General features: G+C 43.9%; 1 protein-coding gene across 1 annotated transcript; it reads left to right on the top strand.

Annotated features, from left to right (window-relative positions):
• The first annotated feature begins 4,093 nt into the window (after positions 1–4,093).
• Positions 4,094–23,350, top strand: crip2 (cysteine-rich protein 2). The gene is made up of 8 exons (XM_035168659.2): positions 4,094–4,251; positions 14,904–14,998; positions 18,950–19,007; positions 19,546–19,671; positions 20,407–20,478; positions 20,739–20,833; positions 21,736–21,793; positions 22,045–23,350. The coding sequence occupies exons 1-8, from the start codon at positions 4,107–4,109 to the stop codon at positions 22,110–22,112; spliced, it is 717 nt and encodes a 238-aa protein (XP_035024550.1). The 5' UTR covers positions 4,094–4,106; the 3' UTR covers positions 22,113–23,350.
• Positions 23,351–24,411: the final 1,061 nt, after the last annotated feature.

Below are 24,411 nucleotides of genomic sequence, written 5' to 3'. Positions count from 1 at the left end.
CTGAATGTGGGAGTGTGTGTAATGGGGGGTGGGAGGGACAGGGGGCAACAGAAGAAGCTGAAGGCAGAGAAACTGGGTTGTCACTGTCCGGGGCCAAAAGCAGCTTTGGTACCAGTTTGGCCTCGAGGCTGCAGGGCTTCTGTAATGTGTGCTGGGGTTAAGTTCAGGAAAGGTGTGCAGCTGGAATCCATAAACACCTCTGATACCTGGGCACCGCTCGGGCCTGGTGATCCTGCATAGAGCAAGAGGTTGAACACAGTCAGTGAAGGATTCCACATATTAACATGCCCAGTGTGGACCAGTTCACCGAGGAGGGTTTCACTTGTGTCTGTGGGTTTGATTGTTGGCAGAATTATGCAAAAACTACAAACCCAATTTCCACCAAACTAAGTGGAGGGATGGAGCCTGGGCCTGGGAAGAACCCATCACATTCTGATGTGGATGTGATGGGTATTTTTCAGAATATTCATACATTTCTCATAAAATAATGTACAGATCTATATTTAAAAATCGTCCATATACAGTTGGCTGATATATGTTGATCATATAACTTGGTGCAGATCCATATATTCAAATGTATTTAAATTATTTGTTCACTAAATGTTTGTTGAATTTAAAGTGGCTAGAATGATGCTGTTTTAGAAAAACAGGATGATACTTCAAAGCAACCACACTTGTCAATATTTTAAAGGGTATTTCTGCATTTTACTATTATGCTTTCATGAAGCTGAGTCACTTGCAGGAGACAGATCGAAGTTATCTTGATCCTCTCACTAGTGTCTTTCAATAAACCCTTAATACCCACAAATATCAAGGCCCCCAGGCCCAAACACAATGTTTCTGTAATAAATCTGAGGCTGAACTCAAGATGTTTTCTCAGACCTTTCACAAGATGACATTATAAATCTTTTTAGTGTAAACTTATCTTCATGTGTGAATCTGGTGACGTGTCCCTTTAAAGAATCTTTTCTGATAAAGAAAAGATCACATTGTCATGTACTCGCTCCGTCCTTGTTTGTTTTATCATAAGTCTACAAAAGTAACTGTGCCAACATGCTTTCAGACCCATGAGACCAACTCACCCTTCTCCCTCTCCCCCCCGATTTCTGTCTATTCCTGTCTTTCCCCCCCGAGGAGTTGGATGCTTGATCTGCTCTGGAGAAACCGCGAAGTTCTGAACCAAACACCAGATCAGAAACACGTTCAAAGTAAAACTAGTGGCCTGGATACGTCCACTTCAGTTTCCATGGGATTTCTCACACTCCTTGTGAACGTGAAATCTCGTTGCCCCATAGAACAAACCTGTCAGCGGCATCTCTCCCCTCACTTATAATTCACTTTTGCTCCAAATATTTCTCACCTTGAAAAGATGGATATTAAGTTATTAAACTCTGTTTTTCAAGGGAAGGTTTGCTGGTTGTACCTTCTATTTTTCATCATCACGTAAATGTTTCATGTGTCAGAGAGTGGGACCAGTACTCCCATTCTTTCATCTTTATCACAGATATTCACTGAGCGCAGTGCCTCTCCAGTTTTCGAGCTCCTGCCTCCTCTTTGTCTCCGTTTGGCTTGGTAATATCTTTGACCTCCTCTTCTCTCAGCAGGTCTGACTGTGATTGTGTGCAGCAGCTGAACTGGCAATAAACCTGCAACCACAGCAAACAACTGGAGGTGAACGGTAATGAACTCATGTCCTCTGTGAGGCAGAGACTCTGCATGCTGGGTGAGACATCTCTTTGGTACAGCTGAGGCTGGATTACCAACAATGCAAAGCAGGTAACCGTCCAGGAGGACCCCCCAAAAAAATGGATATTCTTGTCACAGTACAATATTAAAGGTTCACATAATTTTTGTTGTTTCAAATTTGTCCGAATTATGATGGGTCCTCCATCCTCCATCTTGTGGCTGATGTTTCATTAAATCAAACTGCTTTCATTTATTCAGTTGGTCAAGAAATTATCTCATTAAAAAAAACAAAGGTAGAAGTGCATGGCTGTAATCAACAAATATTTTCATTATCAATATAACTGAATGTTATTTCCTCCACCTAGGATGTTATGTTATGCCGGCGACATAGACAAGGAGGGACCTCAAGCTAAGAGGGGCCCACCAAAATGGCTGATTACTTTTGTCCACAGCAATTTTTTTGAGAACACCCCTTAAATTCTATATTGGCTATGTACAGGAGACTGCAATGACAATATGGTCGGAAACCCTCTAACAAGGCCCCATGCCATTGTCTTTTTTGTTTGGTTTGAGGCAGGCCCCCAGGTCCCTTTTGCCCAGTGCCCCCATAATACCGTGAAACACTCCTGTTTGTTTGTCAGATAGATTATGCAAAAACTACACAGTGGATTTCCGTGAAACTTGTTGGAAAGATGGGACTTCGGCAAAGAAAGACAAAGGTCAAAGATCCCATTTTTTAAACTTTCTTCTTCCAGAAAAAAATGCTAAGAATAATTCATGGATCTTGATGAAAAAAAACAAGGTATATTTAGGGGACTGATATCTTTGATAAATTTAATAGGACCCTAATAAGTACATTTTGCTCCGGGCTCCTAAAAGTGGTCAATCTGACCATAACTGTAACTGACAGGCTTCCCCAGAATCTGCCCATTGACCAGTTTCTCTACCCTGAACTGGCTGTTAAATCTCCTGCTGACCGTTAAGACTGGTTTCTTTTAAAAACAATGAACTCAGAGATAAGGTGGAATCGGTTGCACACATGCTGACGGCTGCTAATCAGCCGGTGTGCAGATGTGGGAAATATCCGAGCGCCTGTTCCTGGACCAGGACCTGCACAGTGTCACACCAGGCGAACAGACCAGACAGCACTGACGTGTGAAAGAGATGAACTCAGCCACTGCAGTCACGAGACGCCCCAGTGGAACGAGACGCTGCTGAAAGAACTGATAATGTCCAGTCAATGAGTGTTTCAATTAGTCATCTCAAGTGAATGCAACTGGACTGTGAGAAATTCAGAAGCTGTTTCTCCCTCAGCCGGGCCTAATCTGTCATGGGGCCAACAACCCTTCTCCGGGGAAAGCTGATCCACCCGAGCCACGTTTCAGCGTCTTCCTTTGCCCAACGAATTCCTACGAGTCACTCACTGTGAAAGGGAGCATTGTGGTTCAACCAAACACTGCCTACTCCTCCTGTGGAAAAGGGGAAAGCAGGGAAATGGGTGTGCACGTGCCCCTGTGGACCAGCCACTGGGCCACAAGCTTTCCCGCCTGGTCTGGGCTGAATATGAAATGTAAAGGCAGGCCAGAGGGAGAGGAAATGCTGCCTTCACGGCCGCTTGTAAAACTTACAACTCACAATACAGCAGTGGAGATTCTCAAGGCCACACTACGCACACTGTGTTATCTGACTATGTCTAAAGGCTAGAGTGTTCAGAAGGTAGTGGGACTGACAAGACTCAAAGTCCTGTGGTTATGGGCAAAACTCTAAAATGTATTAAAGGGTGTAAAAGTAGAAACTCGTGTACACATTGTATATTTTCAAAAGCATTAATTATGTTGTGCTCGGTTGTACGTGTGAAAAGTGATGGAAATAAGTGTGTGGAGAATGAGAATGGAAGAAGTGTAGAAGTGAGTCAGTCTCAAGTGTTCATCATGAAGTTTACACCCATCTTATAGCATCAAATAATTAATTAAACCAACCTCACAACTAACCTCTGTAAGTAACATAAGGAACATGTTAAAATGTAGTTTTAAAAGAAAAGGAAATTAAAACATACGCTGCAAAAAGTCACCAGACAAGCAAATGTTTCCAGGGGACCCAAAAAAGTTATTGGAGTCTGCTACTCATCAGTGGTGATGGAACTTCACAAAGCATTGAGCCACAGCCAGGTTTATCATTTTTTTGGTGTCCCCTGGAAACATTTGCTTGTGTTGTGACTTTTTGCAGTGTACGTGTTGTCAAATTGAAGATGTTTTCTTAATTTGCAGCAGCGCATTAATCTCTGTAGAACAGCGAGTGAATATTGAACGAGTGGGTGATTTCAGACGCTGAAATTTCCCCACTGCCCTTGAAGGAGACACGGTGGGGGCGCGGAGGCAGGGGGGCGGGGCTATGCTAATGAGCGGCCGTTGCGTGAATAGATGCTGCGGGAGCGGAGCGGGGTCACTCGCTGCGGGAGAGAGGAGACAGAGGACGAGACAACACGCAGACTCACTTTCACTCGACACGCAAAACACCCCAACATGGCGTCAAAGTGTCCCAAGTGCGACAAGACGGTGTATTTCGGTGAGTAATGGCCGCGGTGTTTTGGTGAAATCACTTTTACTCGTGATGCTCATTAGCTTCAGACACACTTCAACTCTCCATCGATATTTTAGTGCAACTTGTTTTTTTACATGTGTTTCTGTGATGTTCCGGCTCTTACACTCTAAATGCTGTGAGTAAAGGTTCAAATTAGAGCTGCAGCAGGTAGTGTTCATTCATTGAAAAATAATATTCAAGTGCACAACTAAGATTTATTCAGTGTGAATTTACATTGAGCTAAAAATGCCACATTTTCAAATGAAGTTCTGAATGTAAACATGCACTTTGGCTGTTTAATGAACAATATGAGTTGTATATTGTCTTAATATTGGAGCCGTGAAGTTCAATGTTACTTTAGAGAAATTCAAAACCCTTTCCCACATTTGTCTGAGAGTTTGTTACATAAGTAAAGTTCAACGCTCTTCTGTGGTTATTTTAGGTAAAGAGTCTCTTGTGCTGTCAATGATTCACAGAGACAAACTACGGGAGGACCAAAAGCTGCAGAGGCAAACGAATCAATACAAACAAAAGCCCCCTTCGCAAATGTTTAAAACAATTTTCACTTCTTTAAACTGTAAATTACATTTTTATTTTTTTTAATCAAGCATCACAAGAAACTGGTCCTTTCTCTTCTATCTTCACAAAAAAAAAAACTGGATGCGTGATTCATGTTATCTTGACACCGATCTGTGCCGCTTTTTAATTTGTTGTGTTTGGTGAACATCCAAGCCCGGCAGTTGGCTTTGGACGGTTGCTGAGGAGAGTCCACTGCCAAGAGTGCAGAGACGCACCATATGCTGAGATTGCCCACTCTCACAGGAGCACGGCAACATCACGCTGCGTCAGTGGGACGACAACGCTGTAAACACGCATCTTTTGCATCCTTGTGTGCTGAAGGTGATGAATAAAAAAAACCAAAACACCCACTTGGACGTAGAGCTTTGACTCACACCTGTAGTCACAGAGAGGAGATATGGCGTCAGAGCTCCTGTGACAGATGTTTACAGTGAGAGAGAAGTGTACACGGACGAGAGCAAGATGAAAGAGGAAGATTAAAGGAGCTTAGATTGTGATAATAAACAAAAAATTACGGCGCTGCTTTTTAATCTGCACCCTCCTCCCGTTTATTTTAGGGGGGCGACATGCTGTGGTCCCCGTTGAACCTTGAGTAATCCACTGTTTATGTTCGGGCCCCAAAAAGAAATCCCTCCCTCTGCGCTGATCTTTTCTCCACTTCACAGCGCACATCAGAGCTGTCACAGGGGTCAAAATCAATTATGCGAGTGGATGGAAGTCCTCTTACGTAACGGGAGGGACAGCGCACATCCCAGCTGCTGCTCATCCCGTGGGTCCCCAGAGTCGCTGGCGTGGAACGATATCAGTTCTGCCCGACTAAGAATCATTTTCATCAAATCAGATACTGATTATATGCATTTCTGAGTATTCATGTGTGCTGCAGCCTTAAATCGCTGCAGCGGGTGAGTCACAGCTTCTCTGTGATGTATGTTGTTTTTATGTAACGTTCTGAGATCCAGCCCAGTGGAGTTATTTTGGGTCCGGGTGTGTCCTGTTGGGTGGAGAGCGCCCAGGAGCTGAATGAGAAGATGAGGAGCTGCTACTGGAAGGCTGCATGGGTGGAACTGGCCCACGTGAAATCAGGGAGGATGAAGAAGGCACGTGTTGATGACAATATTTAGGTTTCAGTCATCGTGAGGGAGGCAGGGAAACAAATGACGAGACATGGGAGAGGTCAGGGAGGGAGAAAAACTCCAGTCTGAGTCTGAGTGCTGCCCACTGCCCCGAAGCATCAACATGATGTCAGTGATGGATTTCAGATATCGCCGGATGAGCTCAGCAGCTCCACCTACATACATCCTCTTCCTCCTCAGCCACTGAGGAGGAAGTCTGCAGAGCTGAAGTGAGAAAACAGACTTGAACTCCCTGCGTCTGATCTTTCACCGGGACATGTGTTATTGATAAAGACAATTGTCTGTCCCATTCTGCTCACATTTTTCCTTCTTGTGTCTGTGGTTGGCTGTGTGCTTGCTATACAGAGCGCTGATTGGTCCACCCTGCAGTTACCCACCTGGTCCTCCAGCTGGTGTCGGCCAATATTGGATTTTACTCTCCTCTTCTTTACTTGTGCAAAAAAAAAAAATCAAATGGCAGCGGTGAGCCACAGTCTCGGATGGAAATTCTTTTGGTTTCCTTATTTTCCGACTGTTACTTTTACGTGCTGCTGTTTTTTATAGATGCGACGGTTCAGTTTAACCACCACTAAAGGCAAATGTTGACTGTTGGTGGCGCTCTCTATGACTTTGAAGTGTCTGACTTGTTAAAATGTCCACACTGTGTCCTCCCATCTGTTGGCTGCTGTGGTGCGGATGTGCTCTTAATACACCGGGGACCATTGGCTGACTTGTGACCAGGCCCAGTGGAAATACATTGATAGTGTGAGAGAGAGAGTCCCTGAACGCCACACGGCATGGACACACTAAATCTTCCAAATCCAGACCTGAGAGCGATTCCAAACTCTTTTACATGACAAACGGGGGCAATTTATCTATTTCCAGCGAAGTGAATAAGCAGGAGAACTTATCGTGAAGTAATGGTGCTCTCTGCTGTGAGTTTCTCTTTCATTCACTGATTCCTCTCACTCTCCTTCCTCCTCATCAGTCACTCGGTGCTGCCTCGGGCCCTGAATTCCTCTTCCCCCGGTTTTATTTTTCCAGCTACAAGGACCCGGGGCAAATGGGCCGAGATGGCTTTAAACGGAGACTCTCAAAGCGCCTCATGCATTATAATGAGAAACGACATCTCTATTCACAGAGGGCTCTTTCTGTCTCGGTGCATGTTAGCCGTTCCAGTGAGGCAGAATACCGTCGCCCTCTCAGCTTCGTGATACGGAGCGGTGTAGTGTTTCCCACACACACCTCCTTTTTTTTTTTTTATCCCTCTTTTACCCCAAACATCCACACAATACCCTTTTCTCTTCCCCCTCTTCTCTGTCAACGCTAAAGTACCCTGTTTTTCACTCGGCTGCCCAGTGGGCTGTGTGAATGTGCCTTGTCAGTTATGTAATATAATTTCTTGAGTCGTTGCCTCCTGTATGGTCTCATTGCATAACCTGCCAGCTACTGTGCACCAGTCAACGAGGGTCCTTTTTCTCTGACTTTTTTGAGGCACAAATATGATCCCCCCCTAATGGAGGTGACATTAAGCCTGGTGCTGAAAGTCAAATTGCCCCCTTACTGCCCTAACTCAGGTGAAACCATTCCACCTCCCAGCGATATGACCTATTACACAACAGCAAAGAACAAAGCTGCTCTCTTACTCTTCATCAAAATGATTTACACCTAAAGTTTATAACTCTAAGGCTACTATATATACTACTATATATATATGTATATATATCTGTACAATATTTGTCCCGCCACAGTTTCCAGATGTTTCTTACATAGCATAAAATATCTAAAATGTAGTATTTTGTACTCTCTCTCTCAAGTTCTTAGCTGGCAGACCTCAGCTTAACCCCAAAGACTGATCAGTTCTAAAAGTTATTTCTTGGAATCAAGCATCGTCCCAACAAATATTCCTAGGTGAAAATCTTCAGCACAGGGTAACAAGGGTTCTTACTTAAAGTTTAAAACACTGCAAATTTAGATAAAGAGATTAAAATGCAAGAGAGAGAGAGTGAAGATTAACAGGTTGTAGGGTCAGGACAAGCCCTTAATGACTTGCTTGTCCTGATGATCCGCCACCCAGCGTTCATTAGTTCAGTATTAGTGTCCAGTCTTGCAGACTCGGACCATGTCTTCTTGAGTCATCTTCTTTTTATTAAAACGAAAGCGCGTGTTTTGTTTGATTTGCGCTTTAAACAGACACATTTCATCACAGTTGTTCCAAACTCTAACTTCAAAGTTACATTTCCTCTTTTGAAGGGAGCAGGTCCAGGGCACCGTGCTCCCCTGTAGAATCAGTTAATTTTATTACACCACTTTACAAGACTCAGATGACTTTACTTTAGGGAGAGAAAGCTCTGCTACATTTTCTTTCTCCTGTCATATGATGTCTACTCTCCTAGGGATGATAATCCAATTTCCATAGGCTCCATCTGAAGGTGCACTTATACCAATAACAGGCCTGCTTCCTCTTTTGAAGACATGGTCCACTTCTCTGTGAGCAAGTCATGCACACTGGATCCTTTTTGAAGTCCCTGTAGCTGGGACACATTGTTTTAAGCGGTGAGAGAAGAGATGTGGTGTGGGGGCCAAGCCGGCTCAGGGGTTCAGGGAGGGCGAACAAGTCACAGCGGAGTGTGGAGTAGCGCTCTGCCTGCGGCTCCTCTGACCAGCGTAGACAGGATGCAAGTTAACTGCAGCCCATTTGCGTCAGTCGGTGAATTCACAAGGTCGGCCTCTTTCATTCTTGGGGGAGAGAAAAGGGAGACAGCCTCGGGAGGAAACCTCGCCTTGGTTGAGGCGACAGACGACCTCCAGAGCTAAGTTTTGCCACAGCGTTGCATCAGCCACAGGGAGAGACGGATCCAGAGGCATGTTTCCTAGAGGCTCTTTAGCATCGGGCTCCACCCAGCACAGTCGGCGTGAGCACCACAGGAAGCCACACGCACAAATTGACCCTGTACAAATCAATTCTAATGTTCACATCACTGAAGGGGTCAACCTACTTTTAACACAGAGCAAGCAGAATAACTCCCTTTTCATAAATCAAGTCTGGATGGATTATAGATCATGTGCAGTTGTTTTGAATTCATAGAGTTCCTGCACAGTAGTGTTAAAAAGATCAGTCAGTTCACAAAGATGAGGCCAAACATCTGTTTTTAGCATTTAACCAATTTAGGCTTTGTTTTCCTAATGTTTCAAATTCTCTGACATTGACTCTTAGTCTTGAAAGTAAGTAGATTTTGATTAAAAAAAAGTACAATTAGATAACTCAATAAAACAATAAAAAAATGAATGATGAATGAGTTTCAAATGAAAATTCCTTCACAGCCACTTCCCTCTGTGAGGTGGAAGTTCTCCGGCCTGACTCAATGCCTATTGTCTTTACGCTGAGGGAAAAGCACACAAATCCTGAGGGTGTTTGTGCTGCAAAGAGCAGAATAGTAAGAGGATGCAGAGGAGGAAACACAGGCTTGTTATTTCCTTTCATGCATTTCTCTGGCTACACGAACCAGGTTTTTCACTTCACGTGTTTGACTCCTGCTCTGAGTCAGTCTCACTTTGAGTCAGGTGCACAGTGTTTATTAGGACGTGTCGTTATCACACTGCTGTGACAAATGCCAAAGGAGCAGAACACCCGCTTGGACTCAGCTGTCACTGACGGATGGAGGGAATGAGAAGGGTGTGTGTGTGTGTGTGTGTGTGTGTGTGTGTGTGTGTGTGTGTGTGTGTGTGTGTGTGTGTGTGTGTGTGTGTGTGTGTGTGTGTGTGTGTGTGTGTGTGTGTGTGTGTGTGTGTGTGTGTGTGTGTGTGTGTGTGTGTGTGTGTGTGTGTGTGTGTGTGTGTGTGTGTGTGTGTGTGTGTATTTTGGACGGGTTTATTATGGGAAATGCAGAGCAGATGGGTCCACATTACCAGAGGGTGCAACAGAAGAGAAACCGGCCAAGCGAGATTTAGAAATATTTACAATAACAGTGATTACATCATGAACGTTACGAACAGACTAAAGCTAAAATTGGGGTCAAAAATGTTCCGAAGCTGATGATTTGATAAGTTATCATCAAACCGATCGCGAGTTATGTTAGAACCTGTACAATTTTATTAAAATTGGGGATTGAATCAACCCTCGTGCTCGGTTAAAGCGTCTTACATCTTTGTGAGCCTCTCTTAAAACGGTTAAACATCCAGAAACAGGAGCCTTCGCAGTTGTTGCTGATTTAATCTCGTTGTGGACTCGAGCTCCTGCAGTGGCAGCGTTCTCGTCCCCCTTTGTCAAACGCATTAGATTTCCCCCTCGTTGCACCCTGATCAAATTATTGAGCGATAAGAGAGCGAGAGCACCCATATGAGATTTCAGAGCCCAACCCCCTGCTACACTGCATTCTGGGAGTTCAGCTGTGGGAAAGTAGCTCAGGGACTTGTACTGTTGCTCTGTTATAATTTGGAATAAGACAGAGGAAGAAGATCTTTCTGACCTGCGGGGAAACTGCAAAGGTGTGTGGGCGCCGCTGTCCTGTCACCTTCGGCGATTAAGCAGCCGTAATTAAGTCATTTGGAGAAATGGGCCGATAACGTTTCCTTCCTGACGAACTCTTGTTTAAGGTCTGTTGCTTAATGTTCTGTCCAATTACACAGTGTTTGTCGACCATTTGCTGTGGCTCTTCTCCCTTCCCAGGCCGAGGGACTCTGTCTGAGCGTAATTGGTTTCACTCTCCATAATCCGAAGTAGAAGTGCATCACGTAACAGAACAAACAAACTAAATCGAGTCACGGCCTGATGGAAGTTCCCTGATGTCCGTCCATCTTTGTTAAATCAAATTATCAAATTTGTTTTCAGAGATGCTGAATCTATTTGATGTTGGATTTTTGTTTTCGGCCTTTTTCATCAGATGCCCCATGACTGCAATTCCCAAAATAAAATTACAGAAACTGATGTTATGTCATCACTTATTGTTTGTTACTTACTTTATCTTTATTTTTGAACCACAAATTGCATTAGAGCTGTGTAATGTGTAAATATGCACCATTTGAAATATGAACCATCACAATTTTCCGGTTTGTTTTTTCGTTCAGTGACATAAAAGCTCCTAAATCGCTGCCTCATGCTTTGGGGTTTCAAACAACACAACCTGCTGTATTTATGGGTTGTGGCCCATTAATTTCATGCCCGTGTAAAGCTCGTTGTAGAGCTAATGTGATGCTTTTTTTCATTGGGGCGTCAAGTCAGGGTTTTTTTTTTGCACTTGAGCCTGTTGGATAATGTCCTGGCTGCAGATCAGCTGGTTGAGGTGGGTGGAGTGCCCCAGCTGTGGTTCTGTTTGGAGTTTACACACCAATTTCTGCATGATTATTGCTTTTCTGTTGCTGCTCTCTCGGTTCACATCTCATCACGAACTCCTACTGAAATTGATGAGGCCTCAGCTGACTCACGGTCACACAGAGGCTCTACAAAATGCCTCCTTGACTTTGATTCGTGTTCAGTAACATCAGTGAAACCAGGCGATTGTAAACACCGGGGCTAAATCGGTGAGAGGAGTCAGCAGCAGCAGGCGGCCTCACTGATTTAAAGCATATTGACGATGCTGTCAGAGAAGTCAGACGCAGAATGAAGAGCTTAGAGCAGGAATTCACAAATGAAGTTAAGCAGCTTACAGTGGTGCAGGTATCATATGGTTTCGGTGTTGACCTCTGACCAGCACTCACTTTCACTTTATCTGGTTCTTTGCCCCTGGAGCTCACTGTTCCCGCAGAAGCATCATCCATGTGTCAATCAGTTCTTCACAGGACTTGACTCCCCTTTATTCTCTGGGTTTAAAAGGCACAATGTGGCATCATTTTACAATATCATTGTACACTTAAAAAGTTTTATTTTTGACGTGTTGAAATCTCCACAAAGCCTGGATTATTCTTTTAACTCATTTTGATAACGTTTTGTGAATTTCTTTGCACGTGGCCCCATGTTTACTTACATCTTACTTCTTATTTTGCCATCAGTTTAGATCATAGATTACCAAACTAAACAGTCATCTTCTTAATAATATTGGCATTGCTTGGTATTATTTCAGGTTCCCCACTCCTGCTGTTAAACACAACAGGACATCCTGAATTATTGGAATTGGAATATTCTTCTAAATCCGTCAAAGGTTTAAAGCAAAATGTAAATCCTCACAGGGGGTTTTCCAAGGCAGCTCCATTAAAACATGAGGGGAATCCTTTGTTTCATAATTCAGAATGAGGCAAATTGCAGGATGTCATGAGGGAGAACAGCTCGACTAAATGGATTTGGCACATCCTCATCAATGTTGACGATGTAAATGTGAGTTTCCGGAGCAACGTCCCTGTGAACAGGGAGCGTGTTTGTTTACACAAATGAGTTCATTTACCCTCCCGTTGTTTGGGAAGGGGGTGGAGGATGATGTGGTGGCATTTCAGTCGCTCCATTTGTGCCCACACGTGAGCTATTTGGGGAAATAGAGAAATGTCTGTCTCTCAGTTCTTAGTCACTACGTCATTTTCAAATTTTCTTATTTATATTTCTGTCTCTCTCTGTAAAAATGTTAACCCAAATACATATTTTGCGGATTTAATTCAGCTGCCGGGGCTATATGAAGAATAATAAACACAGCATCTGGCTCAGAGCTGGGGTTATAAACATCTGGGCCAGATGCAGATCCCCTCCACCTCCCCCCACTCTACAACTCCCACAACACATAATACAGACAGACAGGCTCACCCCTCTTCCAATAACAAGTGCCCTTTAAAAACAGGGGGCTGTTAAACTGTGGACGTGGTGACTACACACACTGACACAGTCATATACTGGGGAACGAGGACGCACTGGAGGCTCTGACGTCTGTTTCCATTCATTCACTGACTTTTCAGAACTGTCTGGAGGTGTGTCTACGCTCATTAGTCGGTCAGTGACAGACACACACTCTGAATACACACCAGCAGGGATCCCGCGGTCCATCTATCAGCCTATTTTTAACAGCAGAGGTGTCAGGAGGAGGTGTATGGTTCTCCTCAGATTTAGGAGGAAATAAATTTGCAGTCACTCTCACTCGGGTTGAGCCACTGCTCTTTCCTTTCATACTGTCGTGGAACATCACCTGAAGCTGTTTAAAGGTTTGGGAAGATGTCCGACTTTGGTAGCTTATTTTACACATTTATTTTTAAATATCAAGCCTCAATAACATTTCTTTGGCTTCGTTAATGGCATCGTAGGAATTTCAAAAATAGGTATACTGGTCCATATATTGCTGTCGACATTAGCCCCTTATTGGTTATGCTCTAGGAAAATGTTAATTCTCTGCATAGTGACATATATTGAGATTTGCAGTTGATGCTGAAGTGATTAAAAGTGTAACACCAAGCCAAGAGGAGTCGTAGCACGAGCGGCAGCATCCGTCCTCTGTCTGTGCAGATGTGTGCAGGCTCAGTACTGAGTGTAGGTCAGCAGCGTTTTGGCATCACTCAGCACCCAACACCAAGAAAAATCCATCTGCGTGTGTGTGTGGTGTTTGTCGATCCCTGTGCCAGCAGCAGTGAATTCCCTCGGCAGATAGCAACGAGCAGCACTTCACAGGTTAGAACTCCACCAGCGGAGAACACACCCACGGGATCTGTGCTGCTCTCTTTGTGCGTGTACCACCTCTGACAGCAATGATTTCTAGTTTCATTAAGCGAGTTCTTCTTAACTCTAGTGATGTCTGGTTGTATTTCTGCCTTTTCTCTGATTTAAGAGCAGATTGATTTATTACAGGCTTTTACTCTGAAGAACAATATCGTTTACAGTGATTGAACATTTTTTTCCGCAGCATCCTCCGGCCTCCTCAGCATTCCTCTGCTCCTAAGTGTTGATGAGCACCCCCCCCCCACGCTTCACCCTTCACCTCGCACCCCCCATCCTATGTTGTCGGCCATTTGTCTCAGTGTTGTAATAATCAGGGAGAAGTGACGGGTGAAAGTGTTTGGAGAGTAAACACGTCTCTGCAGGGAGTCGACGGATTTCCTTCAGAGTTGCTGAGAAGCATTTTCCACATGATGGCCACAACATAATTGGTTTTAAGGTCTTATGAGATAAAGACTCATGCGAGACTGGTTCTGTGTTGTAACCAGCTGTCTCTCACATCTGACTTAGATGATTTAATTTGCTTCCTGATGCCGATGCAGGAATTTGACGTTACTTTATGGCCCATGCAGGAAAGCAGCTATAGAGAAGAAGAGAAGGAGGAAGAAATCGTCTGCATACAAGCTGTACGTGTGTGCATATGTTTGTGTAGGAAACCAACTCAAGCATCCGTCTATTTGTGCCGTGCCGTGATAAGAGAAGGTGTTTCCTCCGCTGCCTGCACGACTCCTTAGGCCCCATTGTGTGGAAACAGCAGAGATTTATTATTGGAAAGTGTATAATTAGGGTCCTATGCTTGTCTGGAGGGGCGGTCGCTGTGGTCGCCTGGAGAAAAAAGGGAACGGAAATGGGGTTGAAGGGCTGTCTGCAGGGAAAAGGGGGTTTACTGTAAACTGGGGGATGGGTGTGTGTTTGTTTGGAAGGGTAACACAAAGGATCTGGGTTAGACGTGGGCACCCCCTGCCGCTCCAGCTGGACTGGGACTCACGCCACTGTCTGTCCATCCCACGATGACATCACGACGGCATCCTGTGTGGGACACAGGCATTCCCAGTCTCCCCACCCCCACCAGAAAACAATCAGTCAGTTGGTACGATGACAGGATTTCCATCGCGGCTCAGAGATGCAGCGCACAGGCCAATCGTTATTGTGGCGATGAGGCAATGAGGGGACGTCAGTCCACTCTGAGACGACCGATTGAACGGCACATTATAACGCATACAAAGCCCCGACACAACAGAGGAAAGTACATAAACGCTGCTTTATTTGAATCTACGTGAACTCATTCTTCTGCCTCTTGTCTCTTGTCTCTTGTCTTTCAGCTGAAAAAGTGTCATCGCTGGGGAAAGACTGGCACAAGTTGTGTCTCAAGTGCGACCGCTGCAACAAGCTCCTGACCGCCGGAGGCCACGCTGAGGTCAGTACGACACCACGAGTGAAACTGCAGTGCTGTCACACTTTCAACACATTAGACTAATTGTTCATTCTGCAACACAACTTTTTCATCATCGATAAATCTCTATTATGTTTTCAGTTTATCGATACGTGGTTTGTTGTCTTAAGTGTCATAAAATTGTGATTTACGGAATAGTGGACTAAAAAAGGACTATCTCTGGTCCTGATCCTTTGTGTTTAGAACTTTCTGACAATATATTAGGAGTGAAATGCTAAATCAGCTGCGTATTCTCATAACAGGGCTTAGCACACACCCCATCCAATCTTTGAGAAGCCAGAAACCTTTTTTATAAAGTCTCACATGCCATAAAGGGTGAGAACCACTAATTTAAATGATAAGTCAAACTCTCAATTATTTATCACGTCAGCACGATGCATCAGAATCCATAGATTAAAGATATTAGAAGTCCAAAGGGGCCCAGCCTCTTGGTACTGGGCTGTGATGTGGACTCATACTAGCCTGTATAGCCGTGTGCATGCAGACTCACCTCTGTCTGACTAATGAGACGTCACTGTCATCGCCTGAGGTTGGAGGTCACTAGCTGCTCAGTCCATTCATGTTAACATGCCGTGCACTCGGCGGTGCTAACAACCGCCAGTAAATGGCTTCTGAGTTGACTCCATAGATTTTCCCAGTGTTCATTCATTCATTCTTCTTCTTCAAAATATCAGTGTCGTTCAAAGGTCAACAAACTGTGTCTCTGAGTTCATTGCCTGTTATTATGAAATCTGACAAAACATTACCACCTTGTTATGTGTTGACTCTCATTGGGTTATTTCATTTCACAGACCATGTGCATTTTATACAGGAAATTGCAGAGTGTCCTTTCTCCTGCCTGGTAGCATCTGTCTATATGGTTTTTCTTTGTGGGAATTTCAACCCCCTTAGTGCTACAGGGTGAGTCGCTTTCATATCCGTTTTTCCTCTTCTCCGTTGAATAATCAAACTGCAGTATCGCGTCTGAACGCAGACTCCGCCGTCTGTAACCCTTGATCGAGCCCTGCTCGCTATCTGGCACCATCTCCTCAGGGATTTTCTTATCGTGCTCCTTTTAGTTTGTCTTCCACGAACCAGCCAATGATTCAACTCCTGTACACGAGTGAATATCACTTCTGAGTCTCCCGCCTCTTTCCTCTGTGCGGGGAGGATGTGATCTCAGCCTCTTTGTACAGAATTCCCCTGCGGAACCCAAAGGATGCTGTGTAATCTCTGCACGATTACAGTAATGTAGTCGCACAATCTCCACTGAGGCCTGCGCTCTCTCAGCACCACCGTCCTCTCTCTCACTCTTTCACTCTCTTTCCCCCGGACAGCTTCCAAATCCAATGCAGCGCCGCGCCACAAGCCGGACTTCAGTAGATAAAACTTGAGCGTCATGGAAACAGAGTGAGGCTGAGAGACATTGTATTTATAAAAAAAAAAAAACATTTACGGATGTAAAGCATCTGTGAGATTGTCTGGGGAGTGTTGATGTCATCCGGGGTCTGGTACGCAGAAGGTTATGAACCTTTGAGCAATAATGGCTGCTTCCTCTAGAAATAGTCCGGTGGGAGGGGAAGGGGGGCTGAGGAAGTGGGGGGGGGCAGCTTTCAGAGGCTGGTGGCAGAGAGCCAGGGTGGAACAGACAAGGTGACAAGTCTCGACTGTTGACCCTAAATGATCATGACTGTATTAGTCTCGCATTACCAGACTTATCTCCACAGCGCTGTGTCAGAGGAATCGCTCTGCCTGCCCCCATTAGCTTTCTGCTTTAGGGGGAATGAAACGTTATGGCTTGTATAAGAAGACGCCACAAAAAAACACTAAAACATGTATTTCAACTTCACCAAATCTTGATCAAAATTTGCCATTTTCAGCCCAGAGGTTGTTGTTTTTTCCCACAGCGACGATTTTGAAAATGTTATCAGGGCGGAAGTGGAAGAGGAGGAGAATGCTGCCTAGAGTTAACAGCGAGTGGCCACAGTCTTCATCCGGCGAGTCAGACTACCGCTGTGCAGCACCTGTTCAGCCCAGCGCACATCCATAATAGCTTTTTTTTTACCAGTTATGGAACTGTAATGGAATCTCTGAAAAGCCGAACCTGCTCCTTAAATAACTAACATTCCAGACTTGTTGTGAGTCTGTAAATGAAGAAAGTTAAAAGTAGGATAGAAATGGTTAATATTAGGACAAGTGAGACGTATTCATCTGCTCAGGCAGAACGTGACGTGACTGAAAGCTCCAGAAAAGCTTTTAAATGGACCTTGAGGTGAGACGGTCTTGTCAGCTGCTGTTTCTAGAAATCATCTACAACATGTTCCTTGTAACTTCAAATCTTTCCTCCTTATCTTCATATTTAGACTGTTTGTTTTTATCAGCATCAGAATAATGCGCCTCACGAACTGTATGTACTCCCATGGTTCAACAATCACTCAAAGTGTTATGGAAACCTAAACAACTCATATCATCGTCTGACTGGTTATAAAACAACAAGACATCCTCTTTTTTTATTCCTTCCATGCTTAATCCTGGTGCCCACACTACCCATAATGCAACTCAGCCTATAGCGCCTAGTGACCTGCTCACCCGAAGCAGAGATGAAGAGTGAGAGATGGAGGTTTTAATGAAATCACTTCTTTCTAACTTCACACCCCCATATTTTCATCTTTTAACCTTTTGTTTTGTTCTCACCTACGTAAAGTGTCAGTGTGGGCCTCTGGTCTGCGGAGGCAGTAATGAGCCGACATGAAGGCGCCTCACTAGAAAGGTGAGAGTTGTGCTCACGTGTTTCAAACTGTATTTTTGTGGGGACTTTTTCAAGAGGAACCTAAATGATGACTTCTCTGAAAAACCTATTCCTAAAATAAGTTATACTCAGTAAGTCCTCTAAATAGTGAAGTGCAGAAAAATACAGAAGAATATATGGAGAAGACAGATCCAGGTGTCAGGATGTGGGAAGTTTAATGCTGGGAACAGAGTGGGCTGTGCTGCAGCGGTGGATAATCCATTTTTAGGGCCCGTCCGCCTCCTTTACGTTTCTCAGCCAAAGCCTCAGTGAGGCCGTGCAGCAACGCGAACCAGACTCTTCTCTTGACAATGAAGCTCTGTGTGTCCTGTCCTGAGAAAGTCATCAGTGCTCTGCCGCCAAAGCGCCACGGATCTCATAAATGTCCAACAGGGTCGTGTGAGGCTGCTTTAACAGTAGCTGGTCCCCGTCACAGTCCATGCATTATTAAAGGCGGGAGAACAATCCTTCTTACCGCTGCGCCGCCGCCTGAGGAGGAGGAGGAGGAGGAGGAGGAGGAGGAGCTCACGTGGCCGCAGCAGAAGTGTCTCTTGTTTAGCGCCCACTTTTTCCCTTCACCACCCAGGGCCTGGCATCTCGCCCCGCTTCCTCTCATGTATGGGCATCGGGCTCTGGACCAGTGGCCACACTTGGAACTCAGCCCTGATCCCTCACCCAAGCTGGGTCGTTCCCAGTGACCGCCACATTCCCAGCATGCACCAGCAGCGGCAGGCCATCTATGTCTTAGACAGGATTTTCTTTCTCTTCCTGTACAAGTGGCACACAGTCATGTAGGCTGCACTGAAGCGTGGCGATGGCTTCATCAACACAGACCTGTTTCTTAGATACAGACGGTGTCATTATTATGTGTTGGAGCCACCGGTGACAGTGACATCATCATCAAGCAGCCGTGAGCTGGAAAAAAAAACTGACCCGTTTCCGTTTTTAGACACATTTCTTTCCATCCGTGTAAAAAGGGACCATAACCCAAAAATATGATGTCAGAAAAATGTGTGAAATAGGATTTTTCATGGACGTTATGGTTCAATTTTCTCATGTGCGTCATCGGGATTTTTTTCCCCCCTTTTTAATCCTTTACAAGTCTTTTGAGTGTTTTTAATCTGTGTGTCATGGTGTTTCTCCCTCAGCACGACGGAAGGCCCTACTGCCACAAACCGTGCTACGCTGCTCTCTTTGGGCCCAAAGGTGAATTACATGTCTTTTTGTTCCACACATACTATTTTTTTTGTCTCATGTGTGACAGGTTAAGAAGTATAAAGTACTTAAATAATAAATAATTACAGGTCATAAGGTTCAATTCATTCATCTAAACTAAGAAGTAAAAATATTGAAATTACAGTGCTCCAGACCTAATCAGCCAAAACACACAAAACATAGATTAAAAAACATTATTTATTCCATAATAAAGTCTGAGCAATGATTTAAAGCAGGTTAATATAATGTAAAACTTATATAATATAAACAATGCTGAAATAAATGCATAAAGAAATACATATAAATGGTATTGAATCTAAAAGATGTGTATATATAGTACCTAAAAGCTGAGATTAATATATGAATATAAAAATATATTACGAACTAGATAAATTTGTATTTATTTTTACATTTTTATGTAATCTCTATAAAACTGGAGTCGACCGAGTCAGTTGAAGTTTAGATTTGAAAGCATCAATACTGATTTGTTTGTTGTTGTTGTTTTCTTTCTGGACTCTGTCTGTTTTAGGTGTGAACATCGGTGGAGCCGGCTCTTATGTGTACGACGCTCCAGCCAACAACAACCCTTCTGCTGGGGACTCAGTCCCCAAAGCCGAGGAGAAGCGAGTGTTCGCACCAAAGGCTCCGTCGAAAGGTGAGTGAGAAACACGCTCGTGTTGTCATGTCGCACGTACTTTACATTGTGGCTCTTTCAGCAAGTGTTGATGTGAACAAGCTGCTCAGTCGGGGAGGTGTCCCGTGAACATTTGGGTGTTTTCAACAAGAAGGGAAGCTGCTGCTGACTCCATGATAACAACATCGATATGTGAAGTCTCCTGGGAACTGAGGGGGAACTTTGTCCTTCTCATAGATTGGGATTTCCAGGACACACACACACACACACACACACACACACACACACACACACACACACACACACACACACACACACACACACACACACACACACACAGAGAGTCAGCAACAAGCAAATCTTACAATCTTGATCTCTGCCGTGCAGTTTTCACTTAGCGACTGTTTTCCACTCTCTTGGTTGTTGGAGTGAACCAGTCTTTGCGTTTCGGCTCCACCTGCAGGTCCCAGGACAGTACTGCAGCTAATCAAACAGAAAAGACGGAGCGAGAGAAGTGTTTTAATTTGGAAACCAGTAAATTTAAATTGGCAACAACAGTCGTCTTCCCTCTTCAAATATATAAAAGCTGTTCAATTTCTAGTTTTTTTTTGTAGTATTAGTACAGTGGATTTTACACCTAACTGGATAAATTACTGATCATTTATCCAACAATATTCCTCTGCTTCCTCCAGCTTCTCCAGTATTGTAATGTGTGTGTGTAATGTGTGTGTGTAATGTGTGTGTGTAATGTTTCAGGAGCTGGCGGCATCACCACTTTTTCCGGAGAGGCCAACCTGTGTCCCCGATGCAACAAGAAGGTGTATTTCGGTGAGTAGCTCAGTGGAAACGCCCGTGAGGAAAAGAGGTTGCAGTAATAGGTGTGAACCCGCAAAGTGGTTGCCATGGTGTCTCACATCTGTCTCTCTCTCTCTCTGTGTGTGTGTGTGTGTGTGTGTGTGTGTGTGTGTGTGTGTGTGTGTGTGTGTGTGTGTGTGTGTGTGTGTGTGTGTGTGTGTGTGTGTGTGTGTGTGTGTGTGTGTGTGTGTGTGTGTGTGTGTGTGTGTGTGTGTGTGTGTGTGTGTGAATAGCTGAGAAGGTGACATCGCTGGGCAAGGACTGGCATCGACCCTGTCTGCGCTGTGAGAGGTGCAGCAAGACTCTTTCTGCTGGCAGCCACGCAGAGGTGAGAAAAGAGGCTGTGATGAGGGGGGGGGGAAGAGAAAGGTAGAAAGACTGAAAAGGACAAAAGACAAAGGAAGGGCTGACAGACGTAGACTTAATGAGGTTTACCTAAACAATCCATAGACTGTACATAAAGATATGAATACGCCCCCTGGTGGCTTACTTGAGTAAAGGTAAAAAATCCTGCCTACTCCATGTAAGTGGATGGAACATGGGTCAAAGTCAAAATATACATTGGATAGCTTGATGCAATGAAACCGAGTAAAATGTTATGATTGACAGTTGAGACTGACTCGTGATTGGTTGAGTAAGTGTATCGTCGGTACTTCGCTGCCTCTAGATGACGTCATCAGCGCAAGATGGCGGCGTTCGTATCCTGGATAGTTTGGCTTTATTTCTGGATAATGGGAAGAAGTGGAGATTCATCGTACGTCTTTTATTTACAGTCTGAGGCTCAGTCTAGTGATGCTATGTTTCATCATCAAGGTCATAGTTCAAGTAAATTATCCAGGAATCAAATAATATAAATATTCCATGAGCACAAAAACACCACAAAATATGTACAAAATAATAAAAGAACGATTGACAAAAGAAAACAAAGAAAATTAAATGAAAAGAAAACAAAGAAAAATGTGGAACATTTGTAGAAATCAGCCCCTAATTAGTTTTATTAAAATTATTGAAATCTATTATATTTAGAGGCATTTAAGTAAGAAGTCCAAATACTTCATATTGTAATACTGTCATATTATTTCCACTGTGTTCTACAATGTTACAGGTTCCTCTGTGTTCATCATGCAGCCAGTATATCAAACTCTTTTATAGCTTTTCTACATTGACTTTTATGTGACCTGTTAAAAATAAACCTGTCATTGTGTTAATGTTGTTATTTTTTTCCTCCAGCATGACGGCCAGCCCTACTGCCACAAACCATGCTATGCTGTTCTCTTCGGGCCCAAAGGTAACCGCTAGGGGGTGCTGTCCACCCACTAATTATCAGCTACACTTGAAACAGAATGTCGTGTGTGTGTGTGTGTGTGAGCACAAAATACATGTTCCTCAGCAGTAGTGTCATTACAACAGTGTGTGTGCAGCTTGTAGCTTTGAGAATAATCCTTCCAGGACTCGCAGCCTCTCCTGCTCTTGTTGTGCCTCCTCTTGCCCTCTTCTCTCAACCCCTGACACCCGCTGCTCTCCCTGTGGTTTTTCCAGGCGTGAACACTGGCGGTGTGGGCAGCTACATCTATGACAAGGAGCCCAGTGCCGTGACCCAGCCTTGAACCTTTGTCCCCCCTCAGCCTCATCCCTCTGCTCTACACAACACTGACCATCAGCCACAGTATTATTTGTAGCTTCTTCTTCTTCTCTTCCCCACCCGTGCGTTCATACCTGAGACGACCAGCCTCCCGTTCTCCCGTCTTCCCCTGTATGCCGACCCGCTCCCAGCATTCCTGGATCCCACGGTTCAAATGTTACAAATGCTGGTTAGACATGTGAAATGTATTGTATTTGCACCACATCCATCATTCCCACAGTTGACTCACTATTTCAACCAGGGTTTCTTTTGCCATGTTTACACATTTATACACTTAACTGTCACTACTGTAAAAAACAACAAGGTCTTACAGTTCAATTCTGCACCAAGAGAACAGTTTGAGGATGTTTTGACGTGATGTATGTTTAAAGAGATGACCAGACGGAACGTGAATCTCAGGTGTTGAAAGGTGCAGCGTGCTGACCTCCAGAGGAATTACACTCTGAAGCTGCTGCGTGCACAGGTGGTGCTCAGGAGGAGCACGTTGCCAATAAATATTAAAAAAAAGAAACTTAACAAATGCCATATTTACAGTTTGGCTGCCTGACAACATTCCTTATGTGGAAGAAGTGAGATTGTGTTTAAAACAAAAACATATTATTAAAAAAAAGAGGATCTCTGAGACTGTTACAGGACTTTCAGCACGTCCTTTAGGAAATTTGCTGCGCTAATAAATAACACAAATTTTGCCCCAGCTGTTTTTTATAATGCTATTTTTTAAAGCGAGGCAGAATGGGTCAGGGGATAAACATGTATTTATTACTTTAACTCAAGTCCTTTAAATTTCCTTAGCCACTGTACTACTACCCTTTTATAGGACTGATCCTGACGGAGGTTAAATGAGGTGATGTAAGCTGTATAATTCTCTACGATCCAGATTTTTATTGTTATTTTCAAATGAATAACCCTGCTGTTGTTTTCCAAGAGCTGACGTGCTATTTGAAGTATTTTTTTTTTCCGGTTGCCATTAGCAGAAACCGTAGCTTTAGCTCGTAGTAACAGAGACGAGAAACCGCAGACAAGTCATTCTGTAAGAATGTGCACTCATAGTATTATTGTACGACTGTTACCGTGCTTGTTTGTAGCCTGTTGTGCATCGTAGGGCTTTGTAGACGCCGCAGGGCTCACTGTCTAGAACGCTGCACTTCAGCCCTGCTGCAGTCGTCTGTTCTAATCCCTCAAATAAATATTTCAGAAACTCTTCATCTGTGTTTCCACAGTTATTGTTTGACAAAGTCTCTGTTTATAAACTGCAATTCAAGAAGCATGTGGTGAGCGTTTGTGGTTTTTTGTTGTTTGTTCGTTACCTTCTGCTGAGGAGGTGATGTTTTCACTGCTGTTTGTCCGTCTGTTTGCAGGATTACTGGAAAACTACAGGACTGATTTAATGGAAACTAGGTGTAAGGGTGGGGGGTAGGCAGAGGAAGAACCCACTATAACTTTTTTTAACATCGCAAGATTCCTTCTTTTCCATTACTTTATGAACTTCTCAAGAAATAATGAATATAAACCAGTTTACATAGAGGACTGATATCTAAGAGTGTGCAGTCTGGTGCAGCTTGATTGATTTTAATGGGACTTTTGGGCCTTGGCCTTGCAGTTGATGCATCTGACAGGATTGAGAATGATTTAATAATATTGTTATCTATACAGCACTTCTCAAAACCAAGTTACGAAGCGTTCATCCACAAAACTTATAACCTTAAACTTATATTCCTTATAAATTGATGAGAAACTGTCCATCCTGTGTGAGTAACCCTGAAGAATGCATGATTGAACGCAGCAGTCGTGAGTGATCGCATCTCATTCATATCTATAATTGAGCTCAGATTTAAAAACAATGACCTAACCCCGGGCCCGGAGCCACTGTGCACACGAGCATGCATAAGAAATGGTTTCTCCTCCACCGCAGAGACAAGGAGGCAAACGTTTAGCTGCTGATGTGATGAATTCTGGTTTTTCTGGTAGCGTCTGTACATACGATGAGTTTACATGTCCTCCGTTCATACAGCGGCGGGTCCGTCTGTGAGGGAAGTGGATGCATCTGACAGGATTGCAAAGTAAAAACAAGTAAAAGTGAAAAAATTCAAATACCAAACGGGTAACTAACACTAAAAACTAGAATAAGGTCAAATCCCGGAATGTGCTACAATAAAAGTACATTTTAACCTTTGAACTACGACCAACTCAGCATCAACAGAGCTACAATGAAGGTTAAGCTTCTATTTCCATAAGTTCTGGGCCTGCGTTCACTCTCAGTCTTA

Source organism: Hippoglossus stenolepis, chromosome 10 (assembly GCF_022539355.2).
Source record: "Hippoglossus stenolepis isolate QCI-W04-F060 chromosome 10, HSTE1.2, whole genome shotgun sequence".
Lineage (NCBI taxonomy): Eukaryota > Metazoa > Chordata > Actinopteri > Pleuronectiformes > Pleuronectidae > Hippoglossus > Hippoglossus stenolepis.
This window is presented reverse-complemented; position numbering and strand designations above follow the sequence as displayed.

What these genes read in the sequence shown, in the direction of transcription:
- crip2 (XM_035168659.2), top strand. Translation starts at nt 4,107, where the DNA reads ATGCTGCGGGAGCGGAGCGGGGTCACTCGCTGCGGGAGAGAGGAGACA. An exon ending in CGACAAGACGGTGTATTTCG is followed by an intron (nt 4,252 to 14,903) that starts GTGAGTAATGGC and finishes CTTGTCTTTCAG; the next exon opens with CTGAAAAAGTGTCATCGCTG. An exon ending in TGTTCTCTTCGGGCCCAAAG is followed by an intron (nt 21,794 to 22,044) that starts GTAACCGCTAGG and finishes TGGTTTTTCCAG; the next exon opens with GCGTGAACACTGGCGGTGTG.